Source organism: Phalangium opilio, unplaced genomic scaffold, assembly GCF_054372755.1.
Source record: "Phalangium opilio isolate 3A_F unplaced genomic scaffold, DU_Popi_V2 ptg000079l_1, whole genome shotgun sequence".
NCBI lineage: Eukaryota > Metazoa > Arthropoda > Arachnida > Opiliones > Phalangiidae > Phalangium > Phalangium opilio.
The window spans coordinates 597,973-623,726 of NW_028324187.1; the positions used below are offsets into that span (position 1 = coordinate 597,973).

The 25,754-nt window shown below is 34.2% G+C and overlaps 1 protein-coding gene and 1 long non-coding RNA gene across 4 annotated transcripts in view; one reads left to right on the forward strand and one right to left on the reverse strand.

Moving 5' to 3' along the window:
* LOC149654022 (uncharacterized) overlaps positions 1–25,754 on the forward strand; it is a 76,152-nt gene that overhangs the window by 22,677 nt on the left and 27,721 nt on the right. The gene's annotated exons all lie outside the window — the stretch shown is intronic.
* The window catches only part of LOC149654024 (very long chain fatty acid elongase AAEL008004-like), a 51,982-nt gene that overhangs the window by 928 nt on the left and 25,300 nt on the right, over positions 1–25,754 (reverse strand). Inside the window, exons 1-6 of one of the 3 annotated variants that reach the window (XM_089845395.1) lie at positions 22,073–22,290; positions 10,313–10,461; positions 3,737–3,927; positions 3,560–3,643; positions 3,407–3,463; positions 2,243–2,485 (exon numbers count right to left, since the gene is read on the reverse strand). In XM_089845395.1, the coding sequence (XP_089701521.1) occupies positions 2,243–2,485; positions 3,407–3,463; positions 3,560–3,643; positions 3,737–3,927; positions 10,313–10,370 (633 nt within the window). In that variant the 5' untranslated portion in view covers positions 10,371–10,461; positions 22,073–22,290. Of the gene's footprint in view, positions 1–2,242; positions 2,486–3,406; positions 3,464–3,559; positions 3,644–3,736; positions 3,928–10,312; positions 10,462–12,744; positions 13,172–22,072; positions 22,291–25,754 lie in introns of those variants that run through there. The other 2 variants (XM_089845393.1, XM_089845394.1) reach the window with 2 other exon arrangements.

The following is a 25,754-nucleotide window of genomic DNA, read 5'->3' on the forward strand; positions in this document are numbered from 1 at the left end:
AAGTACCACACAAAAAGGGTGTCCAACGTTTTGTCACAGAACAAAAACTATTGACACCATTTACACCAGGAGGCCAGGCTACATGGCGTACAACGTGCGGTACCAAGTAGCCTCGCGTCCTGGTGTAAATATTGGTTAAAACACTGGACCTTAATAGACCCAGAAAAACGTAACATTGAACTCCCAAAATGTCTGATGTGTACAGTACACATTCTTTAGTTACCCACAAAATGACTCGGAACCCATTAAACCGAATTCTACAACGCATGCGCCATCATTTTCAACATATCTACGGTTAAATACGCTTTTAATTCTAAGAGGAAAGAGTTAAGTCTAATTTTCTTTATATAATAAATAACTAGACATTCTAAAAATATCTTCTAATTCATTTTCGATAGCTTTGTATATAGAAATATTCCTTATTAGCAGAAATTTAAAACTACTACATTGAAAATTATTAGAAATAAAAAAAGAAAAAAATCATAAATCCAGCATAACTACTAAACCAGTTTAGATCACGATACAGTATTTCTATTTGATTTTTTTTTCTTTTTTCCAATTGGGGGAAACTTTAACCGAATACCGTCAGATATTAATAGAATTATTCGGAAGCAAAAGAAAAAAGCCAAAAGAAAGCGGGAATTCTTAAGTTTTCAAACATCCTTAAAAACGCTAAACACGTCATACTCACACTAACCCACTTTCCAATCTATCCCAAATGAAAAAAAAAATTCTTTCCGATTTCTAACAGGTTTTAAGATTATTGCCCCTATGACGAAAGTATATGGTTTACAAGTCATTAAAGTGAACCCATTGAACTCGCGCTAACCCTTAGCCTCACTTAAAAAAATAAATCATTAAAAAGCGATCTAACTAACGGTCTTTACTAAGGAAAACAATTTAATTTTAAGTTAAATTTCCGATATTAGTAGTTCAAAAAGTTAATTAAGTCTCGCGTGTATAATGTATTGATACGAAGAGTACACGTGACATACGTTGTTATAAGTTTTAAGGTTCATAATGAAAAGAAGCCATTCTGGGAAACCCTTGCTTTTGGCACCTGCGCTTTAGTCATTATCAGGGTTCATACAACTTTTGGAAAACAAATTTTCCTGAGATTTCCAGGTTTTTCCCCACATACTTCCCTGAATTTTCCAGAGTTACGAGCCTCCAAAGTTTAGTGTAACGCTATTCCTATGGAGGGGTTGATTACGTTTTGCTTAATTACTCGGCCCCTGTTTGTCGTAGCCCTAAGTTTTTAGTATGGTCGGATGGGGGACAAATTGGACAATAACATACTCAAAGGACATCCCCGTATCTCTAGTAGAACAGAGTTATGAGCCTCCAAAGTATAGTGTAATGTTAATCCTATGGAGCGTATGTTCACGAACATTTTGCTTAATTACTCGGCCTCTGTTTGGCGCAAATTCCCCTGATTTCCCTGAATTTTACTAGAAATTCGTAATTTACCTGAGGTTTTTGTCAACTATTTATTTCCCTGATTTTTCCAGGTTTTCCCGGTTTTCCAGGTTTGTATGAACCCTGCATTTTGTATCATGAGAGTGGGCAGAGACTTCAATGTATAAACCCCTTTTTATGTCCCGATACTGAGGGTTGCCTGCCCCATTTTTCATGTTGAAAACGTTTATTTATAACCATTGCGTTCCCATATATCCCATGTTAACTTCTATAATTGCGGATTTTGTAGACTTTCCATGACACGTCATAATTCTGACGGTGTTCTAAGCGCGATTTCATTGGTTGGTATAGCAAGCGCGAGCAAAGATTCAACGCGCAGGTTATTCGCGTGAACCCTGGCACTTAACACTTTAGGTTATCTACTTCTACATAAAAGCGACTATTTTAAAATCGACGTCATATTGTCGCGTCTAATTGTTTCCGGTACAAAAATACGAATGTAAATGATTCTAATTTAAAATTAAAAACCACACTTCTAGATTGTCGACTTCATTCCACATTAACGCGTTAGAAAATATGTTACCTAATTATAAATTATAATTTATTTTCTTATTCTGGTATAGTGATAGAGAGGTGCGCTACCCAATTTCGTTTATAGATATAGAAGGAAAAACGGGTACATTCCTATCTTTAGACAGTGGCACGTTTAATTAAATCTAAGCACTTAACATTTGCTAATTCAATGATTGAATTAGTCTATAGTGAAGTCACATCATCCCACAAAAAATCAAACTATGAAAGTAGGTTTTTGCTCAAAACTTACCATTTGGACGATGGTCAGGTATTTCTTCCACCACAAGTACTTGCGCATGCTGGGTCCGAGAGCGGCCAAACAGTAGTAGAAGTACATAATCATGTGGACGAAGCAGTTAATAAAGGGGAAGAAGGCGTTGTGTCCTCCAGCGCCGAATTTCATTCCAACCCAGACACCCCAGGCTACCAAAGAGTGATGGACAACGTGCAAGACAGTGATGTGGCTATTCTTCTTACGAAGAACAAAGAATATCTGCAAAAATTAATTAAGAAAAATTATGATTAAAAATATATTCAGGGTTAAGAAAAATTGCGACTATTTTTATAAGATTCAATGTCTTAAAGGACAAGTCTCAAACAATGAGGAAATCTTCATTTCCAGGACGAGTTAAAATTATTCTATGCCTACACTTCCACAAACTATTATAAGGTAACCCGAGCTTTATACTGAACTTCAAAACCGTCCTCGTGCACGATTTTTGAACTACCAAAGCTCTCACCTTTACCAATCCCCTTTACGATTGAAATATATATGGAATCACGTGCACTGCATTTTCGTGTGCATGACACTAAATAACTTAACTAACTAACTGGGTATCAACGCATTACTCCGTTAGTTATGTAATAACCACACGGAGTTTAAAACTGTAATATTTAAACTCTTATTGTAAATAACTAAAATATAACTAGTATTTCTCCTTTAAGTCTGAAATAATCAATATCACCAAGACTAATTAACTATTCGCAACCTTACTTCAATTTTGCTGACTCACTAAGCCTAATATATGAAATACCCGCCAATGTCAGACCTTTATCATAAGACAACCGTCACTAACGTATCGAATAATTTTGCTAATACTAATATCGGGAAATGTACATACAAAACTGCATATTTAATTAAGAAAAGAAGAAAAAAAATATTTTGAATTGTCAAAACGGCAATCCATAGACATCCTAGTCATTCATTTAAAGTTGTGGGAGGCGATACCAAACAATGGGGTCAAACTAAGATTTTTTTAAATTGGGGTCAAAAGCTAGGTAGTATTTTTTCTTTCTTTACGAAATTGGCTTTTAAGAGTTTCAAAATATTATCTGTCAATTATCTAAGAAAAAATGCTAGATTTTTGTCACAATTCTACCGGAAATAAGACAATATTTTCAAAAGTTGACTTACCGTGTCGGCAAATTCGCTGATTTTGAGCATCAAGTACCACCAACCCAAGCGAATCAACTGAAAACAAAAACATTACGTAATTAATTACATATAAAAATTATAAAACATTTATCGTTCAACGAAACATAACAAAAAATTAAATACACCACTTACTTCTAGCGAATCTGGTTCTAAACTGTAATCAATAGGTTCGCAAATCCAGCTGAATTTTGGCGATAAGTAAGTGAAGGTACCACCCTGGAAAGAAATTAAGAAAAAAGAAAGAAACGATGGTTATTTTAATGAACTGAACTGATCCAATTTGAATGGAATTAAGTTTGAAATACTTACGTAAAAGAAGAAGTAACTGCTAAGAATAACCATAAGGAGATTGTAGGCTACAATAATGCCCTCTATTTGAAATGGTTTGCGATTTTTCATGTAAGATGGACCAGCCACTTTCACAAAGTATATGTAAAGACCAATAATAGCCATCATGGGAAACGGTGTACCTAGTAGAGGCCATCCGCCCGTCCTTGGATCTGATTGGATAAAAAAGAAAACAATTTCATTAGATTAAATTAGTTATATACAATATTTCGTTTGCTTATTCATGAGCAAAATGAATTTATTCAAATTTGAAACTCCGGGCTAAAATGTCAAAAAATTTAGTTAAGTGACGAGATAATGGTATATCATTAAAGTAGAAACATATAGTTGGGTTTTTAAAATTTTTTGATGCGTGAATTTGAAGACGTTTTCATGGTGCAAGTATCATACGTATCATTGTTATTATTTGAGAGAAAGATAATTCACATGACAGGTAAAGCGGAAAAATATATGGAAATGGACTATTGTTTAGCGCTATTATTTCCTGGACTTTTAGTTCGTTTAAAAACTAGCTCATTATGACGTCAGAATAATAATAACCGCCATCCATGTCTAGGAGATTTTAAAAACATAACGGAATTTCGTATCAAATATGCTAATTTCGATCTAGTTAGTTAATTTCAGCAGACAACTCGATCGTTTTCTTTAAGTTTGTGACATCATGGAAACTGGTTAAGGTCGAGTTTTCTCTTCTTTAAAGTTCACTTCCCCTAAAGGCCAGGTGGAAATTCAAGCAGACGAAAGCTGATTAACTATAACCACTAGTGAAATTATCGGACAAAATATGGGAAGTAAATCTTTTAAGAAGGTTCTCCGTGTAGGTTAGAAAGTATAGAAGTGACACCGGGAATTAATAACGGTCCACGATGATATTTAGAGATATAGGAGCAGTTTGTGTTACAACCTTTTATAACGTCTTGTCTTACACCTCGGAAGTTTTATCATTACACAAAACACTGGAATTAGTTAATATTCCCAGTGTCGCTTCTATATTTTCCTGGCTAAGCCTATATAAATTTAAGCCTTTTTAACATTCCTCAATAAAGCTTAGCTGAAACCAAATTAAATCATAATATCTTGCTAAGCCTATGCTCGTTAAATATATGACTACAGGATTCCCCATGTCACTTCTATTTTTTCCTGGCTAAGCCTATAGTTTTAGCCTCAATTAGGCTTAGCTGAAACCAAAACACGCTAAGCCTTTCCTCGTTAAATCTATTCGAATTCATACAACAACCAATTAACCCTAATTAAAATCACAGCGTAATTTCACTTCTCTGATTACATATTTGAAATACTTAACCCTCAATTACATAAAAATTAAACTGGTTACAAGAACAAAATTGGAACGAAACGTCATTAAAATCGGCGTATTAACTAACAATTAAAAAAAAAAGAAATCTTTTATAATGTCTTAGACCCATACTTTATAACAACCTTAATTTCGTAGCATCCACTAACATTGTAGCCCCCACCCACCCAAACACCCCCTCATTCCAATAAAGTAATTTATTTTTGTTTCTAGGTAACAAATGAAGGAAAAGGGGCCATTTAAAATCGGACCTAGACATTCCGAAATGGCCTAAAAGCCGAAAAAGCGAGAGTTGTTGACCTATATCCCATTACCAGATAGATAGACGCCGTTTTGTTTGAAAGAAACCAAATTAAATAAACGTGAAACTTTAAAAAGCGAAATATTTTCCGGCCTTGCGCAAAACGTCATAGACGAGAAAGAAAAATGGAATACTTCCTGTTTCAAACTAAAGACGAGAGGTATGGCATTACCGATTAATTTCTAATTTTCCTTATTGTATATAGAGGATTTAATTCAAACGTAATTTACCCCTCGACTAAATTTTTATACTCTATTAATATTTTATCTATAAAGCCCCGGGTACTGTAAAAAAAAAACCGTATTTCGGGTGTATATTTAAAAATTTATAGCAACTTTTAAAATTTGTTATATAACTTAAGTTCTGATTTTTAGTTAAATATTTTATTTTATTAAATTTTAGGGGGATTAGGGGTTGCGTGGGTGTGATACGTTGATTTCCCCCGTGGATTAATTTGGTTTAATTTAAATTAATTCTATGCGTATTTGGGAAATATTAAAATGAGTTTTAATTCAGATTAATTACTTCTATAAAAACTTATTTTTAAATAGAGGATATTTGGTAAGAAGTTTTGGTCAAAATTCAGAGACTACAGATTTAAAAATCGCCTGACATTTCTGTTAACGACTAGACATTTAATTGTTTTCACTCTGCATGGTTCATACAACTTCTGGAAAACTAGTTTCCCTAAGTGTCCCAGGTTTTTTCTATATTACTGTGAGTTTTCAATGTTCTATCTCAATCAGATTTCCCCGAGTTTTTTATATTAACTATTTATTCCCCTGAGTTTTCCAGGTTTGTATGAACCCTGCTCTGTATGACACCCTGAACATCTTTGCGCTAGACAGGTGAATTATTTCTACAGGTACTCAAGCGCCCTCCCCTCTGACACCTTTTCCGAAAAGCATATCTAAACACCCCACGTGTCAAATGAAAATCAGTGGTTCCCTAACAATATTTAAAGAAAGCTTTATAGTTTAGCAATACATGACCCAGTAATAACATAATTAATCGAAATCCAGAATAATGACCATCAAAATCCGAAAAGATTATTTAGGACGACCTGTCTACTCAATTCTCGTAACAAATCTTTTAAATAAAAATACAAAATTTAACTTTTCCTTTCTACCAAAAAAACTTCCTACGAAAAGAAAAAAGAATACAACAAAAATCTTTCTTTTTTTTGCGTCCCTTATCATCATGAACTTTTTCTCTCAAAAGTTACCGCGCGGACAACGGTGCCAAAGTCTCCCGATGGCCTCTAGGTAAGGTATTAACCTAACAGTATAACTCTCAATTTTTATATTATAAGAGGCCAAAATAAACCAGTTATAGCCGCTAGAACTACGGTTTATACTAGAGTTATGTAGGACAAGAATTAACGGGCCGAAATCCGTCATAATGCATTTTCTCTCTCAAAGAAAGAAAGCGAGAAAAAAACGGCATCTTCAAGTTGTTAATGTTTGTATTATGGTACTTTTTCTGGCCTGGGGCTTTGAGGATTATCAATACAAATGTTTACCTCAAGGCTTCGTTATTTGAAAAAGGTCTGGGACAATAATATAAGTCTCGAGTTAAATTGGTTTGACACTGGATGGGGTCAATATATTTAAAATCCAACGTTTCCACATTATCATTGACGTGTTTTTATTTTATGGATGATCCCTTGAAATTAATTATGAAAATGGAAGACAATTCTAATTTAATTAAGGGGTCATCCCTAAAACAATCCAAGCATAACTTGTAAACAGTGGTACTTGGGGCAAAATATAATATCATTGAAGTTTTCCACTCAAAATTTATTAACCATTGAACAACCCCCTTTTAGAAACCCCCCAAAAGACTGCTTGTACAGAGGGGTACTGAGAGGGGAGGAGCTACGGGACGTGACGTCAATATTGGTAGTCTAAATTGTATGGCCTAAGCTGTTGACTTCCAACATGGTCGCCAAAACCGATAGGAGGGTGTGACGTCACGACTCACGAGAAAGTTCGTGGCAGCAGAAAAATTCTGAGAATACCATGATTTTAGCGAAAAATTCCATGAAATATCACACCCATTCCCAATAAATTTTTCAATTAACCATGTTTGCAATTAATCGGTGAAGAATAACAAAATAGGAGAAAAACAAACATGGGAGCATTTAATTTAATTGCTCATAGAATACTTCACCATGCGTATAATTGTCCAGTAGCTAAGCCTAACTGTCATGGTATCGCGTTATTTTCTTTTGTTGTTGATGCCACCAAGCACGAGATAAAAATCTACTAACAACTTTCCACTTCTTAACCTGAATAAACTAAAACACGAATTTCCGAAGAAAGTTTAGGACCGAAACAAATTTATATAATTGAACCGATAATATAGACATACGTGACACATTACGTGATCGTTTATTTAATTGAAAATGTTAACTGTTTGTTTACCCATAAAATGCCTGTTCTTTTGGGGACTTTTGCATTATTGCTTTTAACCAAAGACTGTATAGTAGAACCCAACCTAATGAAGTTTAGCATGGAAAAGTGTGAAGAGTTCTCAAAAAGGATGAGCACATAAGGATGCATTTTCTTTCCCTCAAAATGGCGGCCAATTTAACAGAATGAAAGGCACCCAACTAGCCAAGGGAGACCTCAAAGGCAATAAAAAGCTCCCTAAACTCGAACCAAGTCTCTTGTCTCACCAACAGTTTGGCAACACCGAGGGACAGACAAAAAAACCCTACTTATTGAAAAGTACTTCTTACTGACAAAATAAACCACAAAAAAACCTCCATTTTTGACAATAGAGAAGACGATATATAACTTAAGGAAAACTAAATTCAAACAACCCTTTGATACCCATATTAAAAAAAAACCTTCATAAATAATCTGTACCTCTAATATTGTGTATACTACAGGAGAAAAGGTTCCCTGGTAGCTAAGCCTTGTTTTAAACGTATGTAAGCATAGAAAATGATTGAAAATTGGGCCAATGACTTCATGCACGAGCCCGACGTATTTGTAAAAGAAATAAAAAGATAATTTCTCGGCGGCGCGCATTGGCACTTTCAGGAAAAAGTTCACTGCCAAGGGCCAAACTAAACAGTGAAGAATTTACACTAACTTAAGCCTATCTCTTTTAGGATTACCAACCAAGAGAGGGCTGACCCATTTACCGCCAATAGTGTGAATTATTTAGGTGCTACCGAAAGCCTAATCGTCTAAAAAATGCGTGGAATTATTCAATTAACTAGATGGGAATTGCTAATTAGACGTGCAGCTGCGTTTCGTAATAGATTTTCATAAAAAAGAGTTTCTATTTCCTGATCTTAAGAAAGGCAAGCGAGTATTTGAATTTATCTTTGGAATTTATGTGGTGCTTGAAATAGCTAGGGACTTAAAATTATTAGAAATTATGCTGCAAAGTTTAGGTGGATGTTACTATAATTAGTTTTGTTTGGTAATTAACTTATTTTGAGTGCGAAATATAGTAGGAAAAAACCACTAATCCTTTTAATTAATGTTACCATTGTCAAGGGTAGGGATTTGAAAGATATCAAATTTACGATGAGTGACAGCCCCCTCGCTATAATATAATTACACTTAAGACCATAAGTTTATAAGATATGTTCCATAAGTATGTCACTACCTCTACTTCGTAATGCTAGAGGTTTAATGAGAGCTAGTCCAAGAACGACGCGAGAATTGACTACACTCGGTTTTGCAGTCCATCCTCTTATTTAGTCTATACTAAGCCTTTGATATCGCCTCACCAGGCGTCGCTTTACGAGAATCTATGACGTTTCGCCTACGTCACTTCACGACAAGCTCTCATTAACGAGTGACACACTTATGGAACATAGCTTATAAACTTGTGGTAAGACTTATGGTACGAACCCCCCACCCAATTGAAACCATAAGGTGTTTTAACTGATTTTAAGTTAAATAATTTCTATCATAATATTATGTAATAAAATTCCCAATATCTAACGAGACGAAACTAAACATTACACCATTTTTTTCCCACAATAACAAGGAATAAATTCCCGCATTTTTCTAATCTAGCCCCTCCCCCTTTTCAAAGATAAGAATCTCGTGAACAACATCTAATAACAAAAGGAATCTTATTACTTGAAAATAACTCTACAACGGTAACAATCAATTAGGCACGCTTAATTTATAAAAATCGAAATATTTTATAGTCTTTTATAACGGGGAATAATTTGGGGGCACGTAAATAACTTTTTAAAAAGTAAAAGCGTATATAAAATATGTGAAATAGTTTCCTATCGGACTGGAATTGTTTCCGTTTTCCTCATGGTAACACACGGAAGTTAAACACTAAAAGGAACGCCATTTTTTTTTTCTTTTTTTTTCAATATTTTTTTTTTGGGTGAACTAAGAATAGCTAAAATTTGAACCCATTTGAATCTATTATAGAACACACACGCGAAGATCATAAACATATTCAATTCAACCCCAAATATTTAAATGGCTTGTAATAAACCTAGTTGCTCCAAATTAATTTTATTTTGTTCAGCTGTCTGCTGTCTACTGAAATGTCACGTGACATGGTGTAGAGGTTGCTAATTGGTTGGAATTTACTCTTAAAGAGGAACTTAATTAAAATATTGTCTATAAAAAATCCTAAGCGAGCGAAACAAGGTTCGCAATTTCGGTGTCTAGTCAAATGTGATATCAATAAAAGAGCTAAATTTTTGATAAATTTGATGCTAAGCTATAAGAAACTTGGACTATGTCAAAAATATAGAACATTATAGGACTTTGCATAAAATTAAATTAAGGGATATTATAAGAGGTTCAAAAAATTTATAGGAATTATAGGACCGCTCTGCTCCCTGGGTTTAGCTTACAACTTCGAATTTGGGGTAGAATTGAATTGATTCGCAATAAAAATAAAAATGAAAGTTAAAAATTAGGCTTACCTCCTCTGGACATGATGTCATCATAGAGCGTGACCGTTGTATTCCAAACTGACTCCATGATTGATAATGACTTGATTGGTTGGTTGTATTTGGTGATAATGTGCGATGCGTGTGCGAGATGAACAAATCAACTCACACCTGGTACGGACCTGCGTATATAAAGAATAAGAATTTAAAACTTGAACTACAAGAACTAGGTGAAGTAAAGTTAGGCTTAGTTGAGCTTCGAGTACACGTTTGACCCCGAGGCTGTGAAAGTTCAAACTTATAGTTTATAAGGAAGAGGGTAACCTATCAAACACCACTCGTTTTAAAACCAGAAGTAGATTACTTGAAGCAAGCAGTTAATAACGTGAACTTAATTCAAGTAATGAACCTCTGATTACATTAAATTGTTTTTAATAATGTGATTAATGCATTTAAAGCCTTATAATTGTTTAGTTAGCGAATTATGGACGCAGCAAAATCCTGAGCATGTTAAACCTTGCATTTGTTAGCAAAAGAAAGCATTTCTGTGTTAAATTTAACCCATTTTAGCCTGCAAACATAGTAAAAAGACATTTGCAGGCTATAAATGAGTTCAGTATAACAACAGTTATTATAACGTTTCTATTACAGCAGTACCCTCTATTCTATCTTTAATTAAACCAATTCAAAGTCGCAAAAATATTAGAAACAAATTTGCAATCAAGGAAGGGGCTAAATCACCAATAGAATTAAGAGCAACGGTTTAATTTTCAGCAATTTCCATTACCAGCAAAGGTTTTTAGCAAGCAAATTCTCTTCCCAAAGCCACGAAAATTAAAAATCTTATGACAAAACTACTGTCTCAAATTGCCAACGTTACATTATTTATTCAAAAGTTATTTTTAGCATTGAATTTAGGATGGTTTGAAAACCGCCTAAATCGAGTCTGAAGTTAGCCAGATAAAAATAAAATTTAATGCGCCATCCAAAAACTATCTTGTTTTAAATAAAAACGAGTTTGCTTTTTCTTTTTTTCTTTACTTCTAAAAGAGGTTATAACTTTCCCTAACGAAGATAAAGAAAAATTAATATCTGAAACTTCAGGAAAGTAAGTCGTTTAAAAAATAAAGAAATAAAAAAAACCGAAATTTCTTTTTAAATTAGAGAAAGTTCGTTCAATCGATTACGTATTTATATCCATTAATAAAATGTTAATTGCTTATTTGACTAAATTTCCCTTAAATTATGTAGCCAATCAGAAGCGAGTAATTTTTAAGATGAGATCTGATTCGTCAAGGAAATTTTGAATGTAGGTAGGTTTAGCTAACAGAAAGGGTTTCATTAACAATTAATTTTAATTAATAATAGCAGTTTTTAGCATTTGTGTAGTTAGGTTTAGCTAACAGGGAGAGTGAGACCACTTTTTACCCTTTTTTAGGCATAATTTAATATATAAATGTATAGCTATGAGTTCTCAATAAATTTTATTTTAACCCCTTTTTTTGTTATGTTAAACGCGATATTAAATAACGTTTTAAAAGGAAATATTGATCCCTATTCTAAACGAACAATACCGTTAAAATCGCGTAACCATAAAAATAACTAAAGATCATTGACGCATTTAATAAAAAATATTTAAAATTTAAAAAACTCCTACGAAATAAAAAGATAGAAAATTTATTCGGGAACATCTTTTGAATATACCCAATGAACCAAATCTTTGAAAAATAGATATAGAGGTATGGCAGCTCACGTAAATTCTACGTAAAACCCTTACTGACCTAAGGTAACCCTCTGCCATTTGTATATACCTTATCAATAAAAATATCCATAATCCTTTTCTAAGTATAAATTATCAAAATTTAATCTGAATATCATTAGTAACGGCATTCTGGATTAATTCTTTGTAGATTCTTATGTTACCGAAGCTAGATAAGTTCTGCTATTACTACACTAAATTATTTTAAAATTAGTTAAATAAAATTTCACCAGAGTTCGAAAAAGAATTCCGGACTTCAGAAAATGGAAAATAAATATTGTCTAAATTCACCCAAAAATTCTTTAGAACAACTCAGTTTTATTACTTATTTTTAGTGAAATAAAGGCTTAAGTTCTACACAAACTTATTTCACTAAAAATCAGTAAAAACTAAGTTAAAGAATTCCTAACTTCAGTAAATCGAAAAAGATAGTCTAAATTCACCCAAAATCTATCTATTTCTACCTTAAAAGATAGTCTAAATTCACCCAAAATCTATCTATTTCTACCTTAAAAGATAGTCTAAATTCACCCAAAATCTATCTATTTCTACCTTAAAAGATAGTCTAAATTCACCCAAAATCTATCTATTTCTACCTTAAAAAAATTGCGAATTTTCTAAACTACAATTTAACTTTACAAAATCCGTTTTTTTAAGAAAAAAAAAAGGTAAAAATAAAGTTTAAACAAAATACAAAAAAGCTTACCCAAGTTTGAAAAATAATCCTTTTTTCGAATAATTAGAAACAAATATTATAGGACCAGCCTATAACCGAACGTCCGCGAATCAAAAGTTCAAATAATTTAAATAAAAACGAGGTTGAAATAGACCGCAAAAGAAACTTTGAATTAAATATTTTTAACTGTTATCTAAACCTCATCATTTTGAAGCGCGTTTAGTATATTAGTCCTTCCTAAGCTCCGAAATAGCTTTCACCCTGATTGCCTGAGGGACTCGATTGAAATGATCGGAAACCAAACCAACCCGCACACAAGTTCAAAGTTGCGAGTTTAAATTAAAAAAAAAGTTGTCCGCGTGCAAGTTAAAAAAAAATAAAAAAGATCGAACTAACTGGACATCCGAAATATTGACGACAACTTTCCTTCGCGAGGCTCAGACTCGAAATGATTTTGACTTTAGATACTATCCTAGGTCTACTAATCAACCACCACCTTAAAAATATCTGGTAGTAAATCCCCCCTATATTTAAAACTTTTCTTTCCCCCAGTGAAATTGTACCTAAAAATGGGAGGGATTTTTTTTTCTGCGGTGCTGCTATAAACTTCTTGTATAAATACACGGGGGGAATAGAAGTTAAAACACGGAACTGTAACCAAGTGACCTATATTTATTCCCCATAAGGTGTGTGTATCAATGGGGCAGGGGTTTTCACACACACCTTTCTTCTCGGGGGGAACGGGAATTACTTCTAAGAAGTTTAGGATTTAATCCTCTCGCTTTTGTATAGTGAATAACTGAAGATACGTACGCACCTGCATATTGATATTGACCAAGTCAAACGACACAATGTCATCTAACACGTGGAACGGGGGTTGTATACGCTTTACCAATGGTTTGAAGTTAAAGTGCACGTTGTTGACCTGCACCTGATTCTTGAACTATTACTGACAAAGACGATTCGGGGCCTCATAGAGAGTTTTAGAGCGCGTTGGGTTCATTGTTAATCGCTGACCCCGCCACCTTACGCTCCTAAAGGGGAAGGGACACTGCATCATGGTTTTGCATTGAAATTAGCATCCACGCTGTGCATGTTTCGGAACTAGTTTGAAATGGCAGTGCATGCAAAGGCTAAAATACCCTTACATTTTCAAGAACATGGGTTTTTAACCTCTGCCCAGAGCATCGTTGACCTTACGCGACCTTACGCTACTAAAGGGGAGGGATACTTCATGGCTTTGCATTGAAATTAGCAAGCTGGCAGTGCATGCAAAGGGTAGAATACCCTTACATTTTCAAGAACATGGGTTTTTGACCTCTGTCCAGGGTACCAGCGTTGTCAAGTCTTTGCAATCGTTGACCCCGCACGACTTTAAGCTACAGAGGGGATGGAGGGAAACTACGTGGTTTTTGAATTGAAATTTAATCTAATTAGCATACACATTGTCTATGTTTCTTAACTAGTTAAAAAAGGCAGTGTCTTGCCCATTAGTGAAAACAATTTAACAACGTTGTATTGGACCTAGTTTAGTAGATTCGAAATAATCACATTGTTTTTAGCTGTATTTGTTGTGGTTTAAAAGATCAAATGAGATCTCATAAATTTTTTTAGGCTTTAGGCTTACCAAATATAGGGTTTGGAAGGTCAGAATTGGTGATTTACATACAGGGTGTTTCTGAAAAGTAATTAAGGGAATGTTCTTTGGGCAATTTTGAGTTAAAACCTTTCTAAGACACACTTTTGAGTCCCCCCCCTTGGGTGTCATTTCTAGCTAGAGTGGAAGCTGAAGTGAGGTTTTGTGACGTAGTACTTGCAAGTACCTATTCAGCTTTTTGGCGGGAAGGTAAAAATGCACGTGGCCAAAAGGACGCACGAGGTTCATATTTCGCAACAAAATTCCTAGACTAATATTTTACGCTATTTTGAATTTTGACATGATCGACAGTAGCTACCAGTTTCCAAGAATTTCCACGTGGAAAATCGACCATTATGGATTTCCGAAAACATTTATCGAAAAATTTTCAAAATAAAATTTATCTCAACAAGTCGAAACTTCAAAATCTCCCTTAGTTGGGAAAATATGGAAAAAAATGTTAATAGGTTTCGTTGCAAAACATATAAGAAAGAAATTAGATCCGAGCACTTTAAAGGCTATACTTGGTGGTCTTTCGTTACTCCCCGAGGGGATAATCACTCTTAAATTCCCTGTACAACGATTTTAGAGCTGTAAAGGAGATTGCTTTCAAATATTACGCGTAATCCCTGAATACAGATACATCACGTACAATAACAACCCCGAGTGAACAGCCCCTCGTTTCTCTCTTGATAACAAGCCTCAAACTATATGAAAAACATTTAGCCTTGCCTTAAATTTTGACAAAAGAGTCAATATCCTGCTTGCAGGGTTTTATCTAGCAGAAAATAGGAGCTGTCAAGTGCCAAGCAAAAGTCACAGGTTAAGATTTCCTTTGTCAAGAAAAATCGAGAATATAGTTTTGAGTAGCTTGGTCTGCCTTAAAATATACATTTAAAACTGACATTTTTAACAGAAATTGCGAGGTCAACAATCCACTCAAAGTGTATATATAATATGTTTTCAAAATTCCGAAAGTTGCCATTTAAATATAACAAAAGTTATACCGCACCCCCAATTTGCGTAGGGACCAAAGTATTTCTAATTGTAATTAAAATGTACGTTTATACGTTTAACTATATTGCAAACTAGTGTTGGAATAATTTAACCTCTATTAGAGGGGTTGGACATAACCAAATATGAAGAATTAATTCTAGAATTCACTTTTGTGACTAAATGAAAGTCTATACCGATTAAAAGTTAAGAAATAAATAATAACAAAAGGGGGTAAAATTTTAAAATGGCTTAAAATCTACGCAACTTTCCGACCCCTCAATGAATTTAGCTCCAATTTCTCAGAAAATCGTAAACCGACCTAGAAAGTTGCGGGTAAACAATTTAAGGCTTCAAATATTCTCTTTTAATTTCATTCATGATCGGAATAATTGAAAAGCTACGTCAACTAGTTCTACATAAATTAATTTGACAATGACTCAAACGAGATCGTTAAGACTAGCGCGTGTTTCAATTTAAAGATTAAGTTAAAATACCCTATAATTTAGTTAAGTAATAATGGTCTATCCTTTTGTTTCGGTTTTGAAAGACAATGAATAACAAGATAACAGGAAAACTTTCGGGAGGTAGTTGGATAAAGATACAATTTAATTTTAAATTGTTCTAGTTTTATTGCTTAGGTGACGGATTTAAGACATTAAAACTCTCACTTTGATTAATCTTAGTATTTTAACCCCTTTTTTAAAGAAAAAAAAAGGTTTTAAACAATATAAAATAAGTTTAACAACAACTTGAATTGAATTAAATTAGTTTGATAATACTAACCCAACTCCAAATAATTCATTCATAATTTAATTAATATCAATGAACTTAATCAACCTCACGTATTTAATAAAACCAAATACATTTAATAATTTATCGATAAATAATAAGTTTTTACTAATTTACTTTCAGCCTAAATATTGTATCAAATAATGCACAATTTTCTGATTGCATGTAGAAAGATTAGCAGTTCAGTTTCACTCAGTACTTGAGCAACTTAATTCACAGAGGGACTGACAACACTGCACTAAAGTTAAATTAAAGCCCATTTTCTCTTGTTTAATTGAATCAATTTCTAACCACAATAGTTTATCAAATAATACACAATTTTCTGATTGCATAGAAAAAGGCCATCAGTTCAGTTTGATTCGGTACTTGACCAACTTAAGTCACAGAGGGCCTGACAACACTGCACTAAAGTTAAATTAAAGCCCATTTTCTATTGTTAAATTGAAACAATTTCCCACAACAGTCACGTTTTATTGAATAGGTACCCTCAAAAGAGTAATTTAAAAATTAGGTACACATCAGATAATAGACTTCTGGAGTGGTATGATATAACCTCAAATATCTAACGCCACGTGGCATGGTAATTTCATGTAAATTAGTGGAAAATTCTAGGAAATTCTTCATATCCGGGAAGATGTTAGGCATTAAAAGCACAAAGACCTTAATTATTTATTAAGTATGGTAAAATTAACCAATCAATGTTCGAAGTATGACTAAGAGAATATTATAATACTAATTGTTAATTAGCCTTAGTGATAAAAGAAAGTAATTTAAAACCCAAGCAAGGTCTGCAAGGACTTGAGCAATACAAGTATGTTGAATTAAGTATTCAATTTGGCCTTGAATATGATGGGTATATGGCCTCAACGGGTGGCACTTAGTCTAGGGATCCTCGTGAATTATCATTAGAAAAATCGAGGGGTAATTCACTTTGAAAACACTCGTTTCTTACTTTCAATGATAATTGATTATAAAAAGTGTGTAGTGAATTAACCCTCGGGTTTTAAAAGATGGTATGAATGTCATTTAAACTTGAAGAAGACGCATCATTCTGGTAACTGACGCTTTTAACTTAATCCTTGAAAAATCTACATTAAATTTTGATAACCGTTCAACGTGAAAAACGAGAAATATGATTGAAGGACGTTATAATTTTAAATATTCATTCATTTTCGCATGGGATGATTTTCAAGAAAATTAATTATGGATTAGAATTATTTATTTATTAATTTCATTTTAGAAGGAATTTGAAGTGGCACTAAAAGTGAATTAAGAGGAAGTAAGATACCAGAGCTATTTACAGTGCGATTGGATATTTAGGGTTTTAAATAGACCACTTGTTTCAATTTTAGCTCGATTACACACTGATTCAAACTGAACTGGTATATAGCCTTTCTCTCTGAAGTTTGGCAACACTGGCACTAAAAGTGAATTAAGTGGAAGTGAAACACCATTTATAGTGAGATTGGATATTCAGGGTTTTTAATTTTAGGATTTAGACCAAAATAGGTCAATTTGTTTCAGTTTTCGCTTGATTACTGACTGATTCAAACTGAAACGTTAGCCTTTCCCTCTAAAATCTCCAGTTTCAGCAACACATCTGGCAACACTGGGGTTACGGCATGCAAAAATACCTTTAGTTTAAACTTGGTATATCAAATATGAAACTACGAAAATCAAGCTCTGTTTACATCCACTTTAATCCGTTACATAACTCAAATGCAATGTAAAAACCCAAAAAAACTGGATTTAACCAAGAAACATTTCCGGCGGGGGAGAGCAAAAATTCCGATGAATTTTTGGCGCGTTTTTCCTCAAAATGGCGGGAAAAGTTGCACGTGGTCTTTAAGTTATATTGCAAGAAAGTTGCTCGGCCGAGCATCAGGAAAAATCCGGAAAATAAAAAAGCGTAACTTTTGGAAGATTAGTTAGACCGATAAGGAAAGCGAAAGCGAAGCGACCAAAATAACCCCCGGGCCATTTAGACAACAATTTATGCTAAAATTTTACTCATTTTTTTATGCCTTAAAGGGATGGTGAACTACCGAATAGAAACCAATAATTTCATGGGTAAACTTTGCAGAACACGAGGTTATTTTCGTGGGTCACATAGTTTTCACCTCACAGTGTTTAGAGGCCCTTTGTGTGGCAATAAAACAAAGAGAGAAAGGCTAACGGTTCAGTTTAAACCAGTACTTGATTAATTTCATAAGGCCTGACTACACTGCACTGTGGGTTTTCAATTAACTACGCATTACCTTCACCCCTCAGTGTTTCCAGGCCCTTTGTGTGCCAAGAATACGCGTAGAGAAATGCTAACTGTCTAATTTAACTAGTACTTGGCTAATTTCAGAGTGTCTGACAACACTATATTTTAAATAATGCTGAGTAAGAGATAGTTTTCTCTAGCTTCCTTAGTGAAAACTGCATCTATTATATCTCTTATAATTAGTAAAAACAATTAACGAAAATAGTAGGCCTATAGTATCATTGGGTTTAAAACTTAAAACCCAGCCTGGGCATGGTAACAATTGAGAGGCATTGCAACTCCATTTTTAAGGTGAAATTGTCAATTTTAACATGGAAATATTTGGGGTAGGACCCCTTTTCAATTAGTTTCGCACGAGCGTTTATTTCAAATACTATAGTCGCAAGGTCAAATACCGAGACGACAAGACGCACATGTCAAATTTAAAAAAGAAAGGTCAAAGCAAGTCAACACGATACGGGTCAAACTCAATTTTCTTTGTCATTGTCATAGCAGTGGATTTTCTCAATGGTCAACCCACACCTTGATACACTAAAGAATTCAACTTTTTCTGGTTTTTCAACAAGCGTAGCAATTTGCCGTACTGTAACGAATCTCAAAGGATGAAGGACCAAGAAAAAATATCAACAATGACCCCAACAAGGTACCACTCCAGGCAGGGGGTGTTAAAAGAAAAGTTACCCTCGAGTCAACTCTACAGGCTTGCCATCAACGAGGTCAATATTAACAAAGGGAAGAGGGAACGGACAGAGATATTTTTACCTACGTCAGTTACTTGTCATGAAAAGTGGTAGAATTTTAAAGACCTTTATTGTATTCTTTTCTTATGAAAGGAATTTCAAAAAAAAAAAAAAAAAACCGAGATCTTTCGAGCGATTTATTTATTCCGAGAAAACTTTCCGAAATTCCCAATTTCATTTTGTTATAAAATAATAATTTAAGCTGGTTTCTTTGTTGTTATATACTTATGACTTTTTAAATGCTTTTAATAATTAATTGTCAATTTAGATCACGGTATAAACGAAATTAAGGCATGGTTATGGTGGGTGTTAATTGAGCCGCGTTTACACCAGACACTTTGGAACCGTTTTAGAAAGGCCTAATCTATTTTGAAAAATAATATTTTGCATTTTATCGTGTAAGATCTCTGCTTTTAACAGCATGAAATTTAAAATTTAATTTAATTTTATTAATTATAACGATTTTCAATAAATATATTTGTATTTCACCATCACTTTAATTTTGAGACCTACATATCGGAAGATAATCGGAATGAGCAAAGTGGGCGAGAAGTTAAAATTTCAGGATGAAACTGTAGCGTAGCCCAAGGCTATAAAACACGCCGTTTTCCATTCAATTCTCCTTATAAACACACATACACCCGTCTTTAACTCTACTACATTCTCATCGTAAAAATTAAGGGGCAAGAAGGAAAAGATGTTACTTTAGTGTGCGTCCACTCATACCGAGAGTTTCCGATAATTAAATCAACCAAGCCGAACAAAAATATCGAAAGAGACAGTAATTGATACCATGATGATACCCCTTTCACTACAAAAAAACATAATTTCCCCGAAAAATATCGATTTTATTGACGGGAAAAGGTTGGAAGTTTGTTTTAACGCCTGCTAATTAAGCCTAAAATCGTTCCCGACCATTTAATTTAACTGCTAAGTGATTTTTGAGGTTACTTTTATGTCTTTTTAATTAAGTTTTCTAAACATATGTCCAAAAACTTCCGAATTCTCACGCTCCACCTACGTTTCAAGGCGAGACACATCACGTAGTTCTCCTTAATTGTTTTCAATTATGCATTGTTTACACTGAAGGAAAGAGTGTTTATGTCGTTTCCCCAACCGAAGTGTTGCCAGGCAGTTGATGAGTAGGTTGAGAGAGAGGTTGGCAGTATTTGTCCATACAACACAGAGGGCCTGACAACTCTGGCACACTAAGTTTAAGCTTAGAGAGGGGAATATTTTCTGTTGACAATAGATAAAATCGTTAATTACAAACAGAGAAACCAACACACAGGGGCAACGCCGCCATTGGGTGTTTCCGCCAGAGTAAAAAGGGGGAGGAAATAGGGGGCGAAAACCGGTTTTCAGGGGATGTCAACATGGCGTCCTAACGTGGCCAGAGCGGACAGCCGGCAAGGGGAGAGGAAAGGGGGAAGGTAACTTGACGTCACGCCCAAAGACCCTATTCTCCCTGACGCCAAGAAGCAACGCCAGACAGAGTTAACCCGAGTTCACTACACCAGGCGGGAGGCTAACCAACTCGCACTGCCTCTGGTGGAGATTCTTGGCGAGAGGAAGGGTACCCCAATAGCGGCCTCAACCCTGTGTGTTGTGTTGGTTTCTCTGTATGTACTTCCGAAATGGTTTACAGGTTTAATTGTTCGCCGTACAATGGTACGCCCTTTTGAAACAGGGCGGTCTGAACATCTCATGGAGATCGACACCACAATCTTTACATTATGGGCTTCTAAATTACTTTCTAGCCTGTTTCGTTTAATGAAAAGAAGTCTTCAAGATTTAAACTTTCTCTTTCGGTTTTAGAGTTAAGTAGAACCGATTTTCCGGTTGGTTTAACACGATAGATTTGAATCTAAATCCGATTCATATTTAAAATAGAGTATATAGTTTTTAAAAGGGAAATATATATCACCATACTTAATCTAAGTGTTTTTTTCTTTCATATTTATCTCAGACAAAAATAATAATAATAATATAACATAATACAGGAAATAATAATTTGAATAGATCGCACCATCACTTATCATTTTTATATATCAACTTTGACCTAGTAACGTCATCCATTTATGTAAAAGATGTTTGAAATAGATACATTTCAATTTATGGTGCGAGAAACAGAACGGTTTAAGTTTTTTTTCCAAGACGGAAGTTAAGTGTGGTGGTGTTGTTACAGGAAGCCATTTTGCGTGTATTTATCGTAATTTTTGACTTTGTTTATTTATTTATTTATTTATTATAATAATAATAAGGTTTATTGACGGGTAAAAAAGAAAGCCAGAGGCTTATTGTGGCCCGACTCAGGTATTATTATTATATCATTTTATTTATTTAGTTTAAACCTTATCATTAAAGGAAAAGTCTCAGATTATTCAAGGGCTGCTATTAAGAAAAGAATTGAAAATTTTAATTATACTATAATGTTACGTATGTACTTTTGAATAAACTTTTCAGTTATGATGGCTTATAATTGCTAAATTGTATGAAGTATATTAGGGAAATATAGCTTAATTAAAAAACTGCAATAATTAAAATTAATCCAATTTTTTTTGCAGTAAAAACTGGCAAGTGTTTATGATTATGACTGATGTCTGTCATAGCGTTAATTATTTTGCAAGGACAATTAAGCGTACCCAATCTTTATACCGATAAATACGTTACCCAGGCCTGTCTGTGGTCTCTACCACAAACCAATGTACATTGTATTCAGACTAGAAGAATTGATACCATTTACACCAGGATTATCCAACAAAGTTAATGCACTACAAAGAACCCTGGACTCCTGCAGTGTAAATGCTATCAATCCTCCCAACTAGTCTGAAAACCATGTATAACCGTACTATACTCACAACAATTACATCTCAGCTCAACTTAACCCTTACAATAAATTAAAAAAATAATTAACATAAAACTCACCCAATAATCCTGCAAACAACGAAGCACAGTTGACTTCCAGAGAAGTTTATTAAAAGTACGTGTTCCGAATTGAAACGTCGTCGTCAGAAAAAAGGCACTTTGCAAATTATGAAAACGCCATAACCGCCGTAACTAATCTAAATAAGCCGCGCTATTTAAATTTAAAATTAATCCGTACCGTAAATGTTCAACAAACAGTTCCTGCAAATGACAAAAATTCCGACAACTTTTTTATGAATTGAAAGAAAAGCCGAACCGTGATTACGATTCAACAGCGTATCTCCCGCTGTTGTGACCGATAAAAGTTTAGCAAAACCAGAGAAAAAATAAGTTAGAATTAAAACAGGTCGAAAGCGAGACCCCAAAAAAACACAGCGCGGCTCGCACCCGATTTAAAGTTAATGTAAATAAAAAATTAAAACTGATTATAGGCGCACTGTACTTAGTAGCACCCGCTCTGAAGAGGTGTTCTACAACTTATCGCCTCAATCCTGTATCGCGTTAGGATTTTATCAAAAGTTCACACAAATAACGCCGTATTTCTGAATAACAAAAAAGAATACTGATATTTTTTTTATTATTATTAAATGGGTGGTTACTGAGCATGCGCGGAAGATGTGAGCGTACGGCGGAACCGTTTGAGTGGAAAGGTGTACACATCTTCCACTAAAAAACTGGCTTCCTATTGGACGATCTAACACGTTTTTTTTTATTTTTCAATGTTTCACGCTGATAAAGCTAAATATATATATTTCTTTCTTAAAACCTTGGGTTTATTTCGAATGTACATATTCAAAAATTTATTTTTCATTGAACTGGGAAATGAGGAGGTGGTGAAGGGGAAAGGGTTATACGTTAATTCCTGCCTTAACGGAGATCTTAAAAATAAAGAAGAAAGAAAAAAATGTGACGTCATATTTGCTATAGTGTGACGTGTGACGTATTTTTTGAAGGTAAATTCGAGCTTGAAAACTTGTAATTTGAGATATTTGACAGTTGGTTAAGCCCCCTCATGGGCTTCTAGGTTACTTCGCGCTAAAAATGCTACATGGATATCTGGTTTTATTTTATTTTTTATTATTTTAAAGAATCAAGAATCATTTGCTTAAAAAATTACCTTGTGTGAGAAAAACCACCTTAAATTTTACAAAGAAGAGTTTAAAAAAAAATTAAACTTTACTTTCTCGATTTATAAATTGAATTAAGGTTATTAAGTTTTCGTTCAAGAACCCACATACATTCTGAGAACTTACATCGTTTTGCGCTTGTTCTCAGATCTTATTTCATGCCTGTACAGGGTGTTTCTGATAAATCTGCCATAAATTAAGGGGGATGTTCTTTGGGTGCACGATTTTGAGTCGAAAATGTAACTTCTCTCCATTTTGCCATAAGGGACACTGTTTTCGAGTTAAGATTTGATGGAGTGTTTTAGGGATGACCCCTTAATTAAATTAGAAATCATTGTCTAAATCAGTTTCTTAATTTACTCTGGACAATCTTAACTCGAAAACAGTGTCGCTTGTGGCAAAATGGAGATAGAAGTTACATTTTTGACTGAAAATTGTTCAAAGAACATCCATGTTAAATGAGAAACAGCTTGTAGAAGGTCAGGACTCAGGAGCAAGCAGCCCGGGTGAAAGGTGACAAAATGACGTCATAATCAACTTTCCTATTACGTAATCCATTAAAATTACATTGAAACCATGTAGTAAAACTCTCAAGTACTTGCAAAAACCATTTCTTCCTTTCAAATTTTCACAAAAAACATCCTTAAAAAGATAAAATGAGATGGGATTCATTAAGTTAAACATTTTAATAGTTTAACGTAATATGAGCTAACAGTCGTAAATACGAAAGACTTTTCTATCACGATTTTTCTCACTTTTAAATTATAACTACATGATTTGGTCAACCTGCAGATGTTCACGAGAAAAAGAAACCTTCAAAATTATTTATGGAATATAAATTAATTTAAGTCAAGGCTCGTGTACGTTTGCGAATTACAAAAATTAAAAGGAAAGTAATGAAGATGAGCATCTTCTTGTAGAAATAAATTAGTTCAAAGTTGTTAATTTATAAGAACAAAAAGACCAAAATCAAAGTTGTTTTTCTGGCCTTTTGGTTGTATTGCGTGTAATCGTAAGTTCATAAGATATGTGAAGCATAAGTTTGTCACTGGTTACTCAAAGCTTGTCGTGAAGTGACGTAGGTCATAGATTCGAGGTAAAGCGACGTCTGGTGAGACGCTGCATGTCAAAGGCTTAGTACAGACTAAATAGGAATTAGATGGAATTACTGCAAAATTAACCGAGTGTAAGACTTCAATTCTCGCTTATCGTTCTCGAACTAGCTCGAGCTGTAAGTCTATAGCATTATGAACTTGTATAGGTAGTGTCGTCATACTTTTGGAACATATCTTATAAACTTATGTACACGCTATCGGATAAATAAAAATTAAATAATTTCAGCTTCATTTACTTCATTTTGTAAAATAAAAGTCCTTCAATACGAATAAATATTAAGAGAAAAAGGATTTCCACGTCGAAATGGCTTTACTATATGGTTTATGAACACAGCAAATTACACCTTAATGTTTACTAGAAGCAAACACGAATACAAACGATTCTCGTTTCAAATGGCAACTTTTATGTTTCAAAGTGTGGATAATAACCAAGCGTATTCCAGGTTCAATAGTAAACTAAGCGCTTAGACAGAAAAACAATACCGTTGCAAATTTGCAATATTAGATGTCCAAGAGAGAATGAACGATAAAGCTGCCGTGGCGACGGCGTACATGTTATTTTCAAGAACCAAACGCAGGCACTTGAAAGCTTAATCCGTGAAATTCGTCTGTTTATAACGTGATTTTGTGTTCAAAGTCTTATTACAATGTGCAGAACAAATTAAGATGTTTGTTTGTTCATAACAACGTCTTCTATCTTGTATTTGGAATGCAACATCATATTATCGAGGGGTAGACGCTCTGGATCTCTGTGTACACCTGAGTTCAAAAGAGTTCAGCTTTGACAATGCATTGAGTTCAAAGCCTTCGGAACTCACAGTTCAGCTTTGACAGTACATTGAGTTCAAGACATATTGTACACCTGAGTTCTCAAGTGTCTACCCCCTCGTATATTATAAACGGATGACTTTAACCAACGTGACATTTTTGCGTCACAGCGAGAGGCTAATTAATCTGAGATTACCTGTACACAAGTTACGTGTGATCACTATTGCACCGTCAATGGTAGGGCTTTCGAAGATTACACGTACCTATTTTAGTACGGTCAAAGGTAAAACTTGGTGTGCACTGACCCCACGCGTCATGGTCACCCATGTTATTTCACATTAAAATCCCAGTTATAACAACGCAAATTTTCGTGGTCAAATGAAGACTTAAATTCGAGTACTTTGTTTATCAAAGACGTAAGAACCATTTAGGCCTATTTTATAAATTCACATAAATTCGAGTACTTTGTTTATCAGAGCAGTAAGAACCATTTAGGCCTAGTAACTTTCTACATTCACAATCCGTGATTTTACGAGTAGATCTTGTTGCACGTTTTCGAGACTATATAGTTTCATTTGCCCTTTATAGGCTTAACGTTGCACACGAATTCACGTGGTAAGAGAAACGTCTTCTAAAACGAATTAAAGTTTTCTTCATAAACATCAAGTTGTT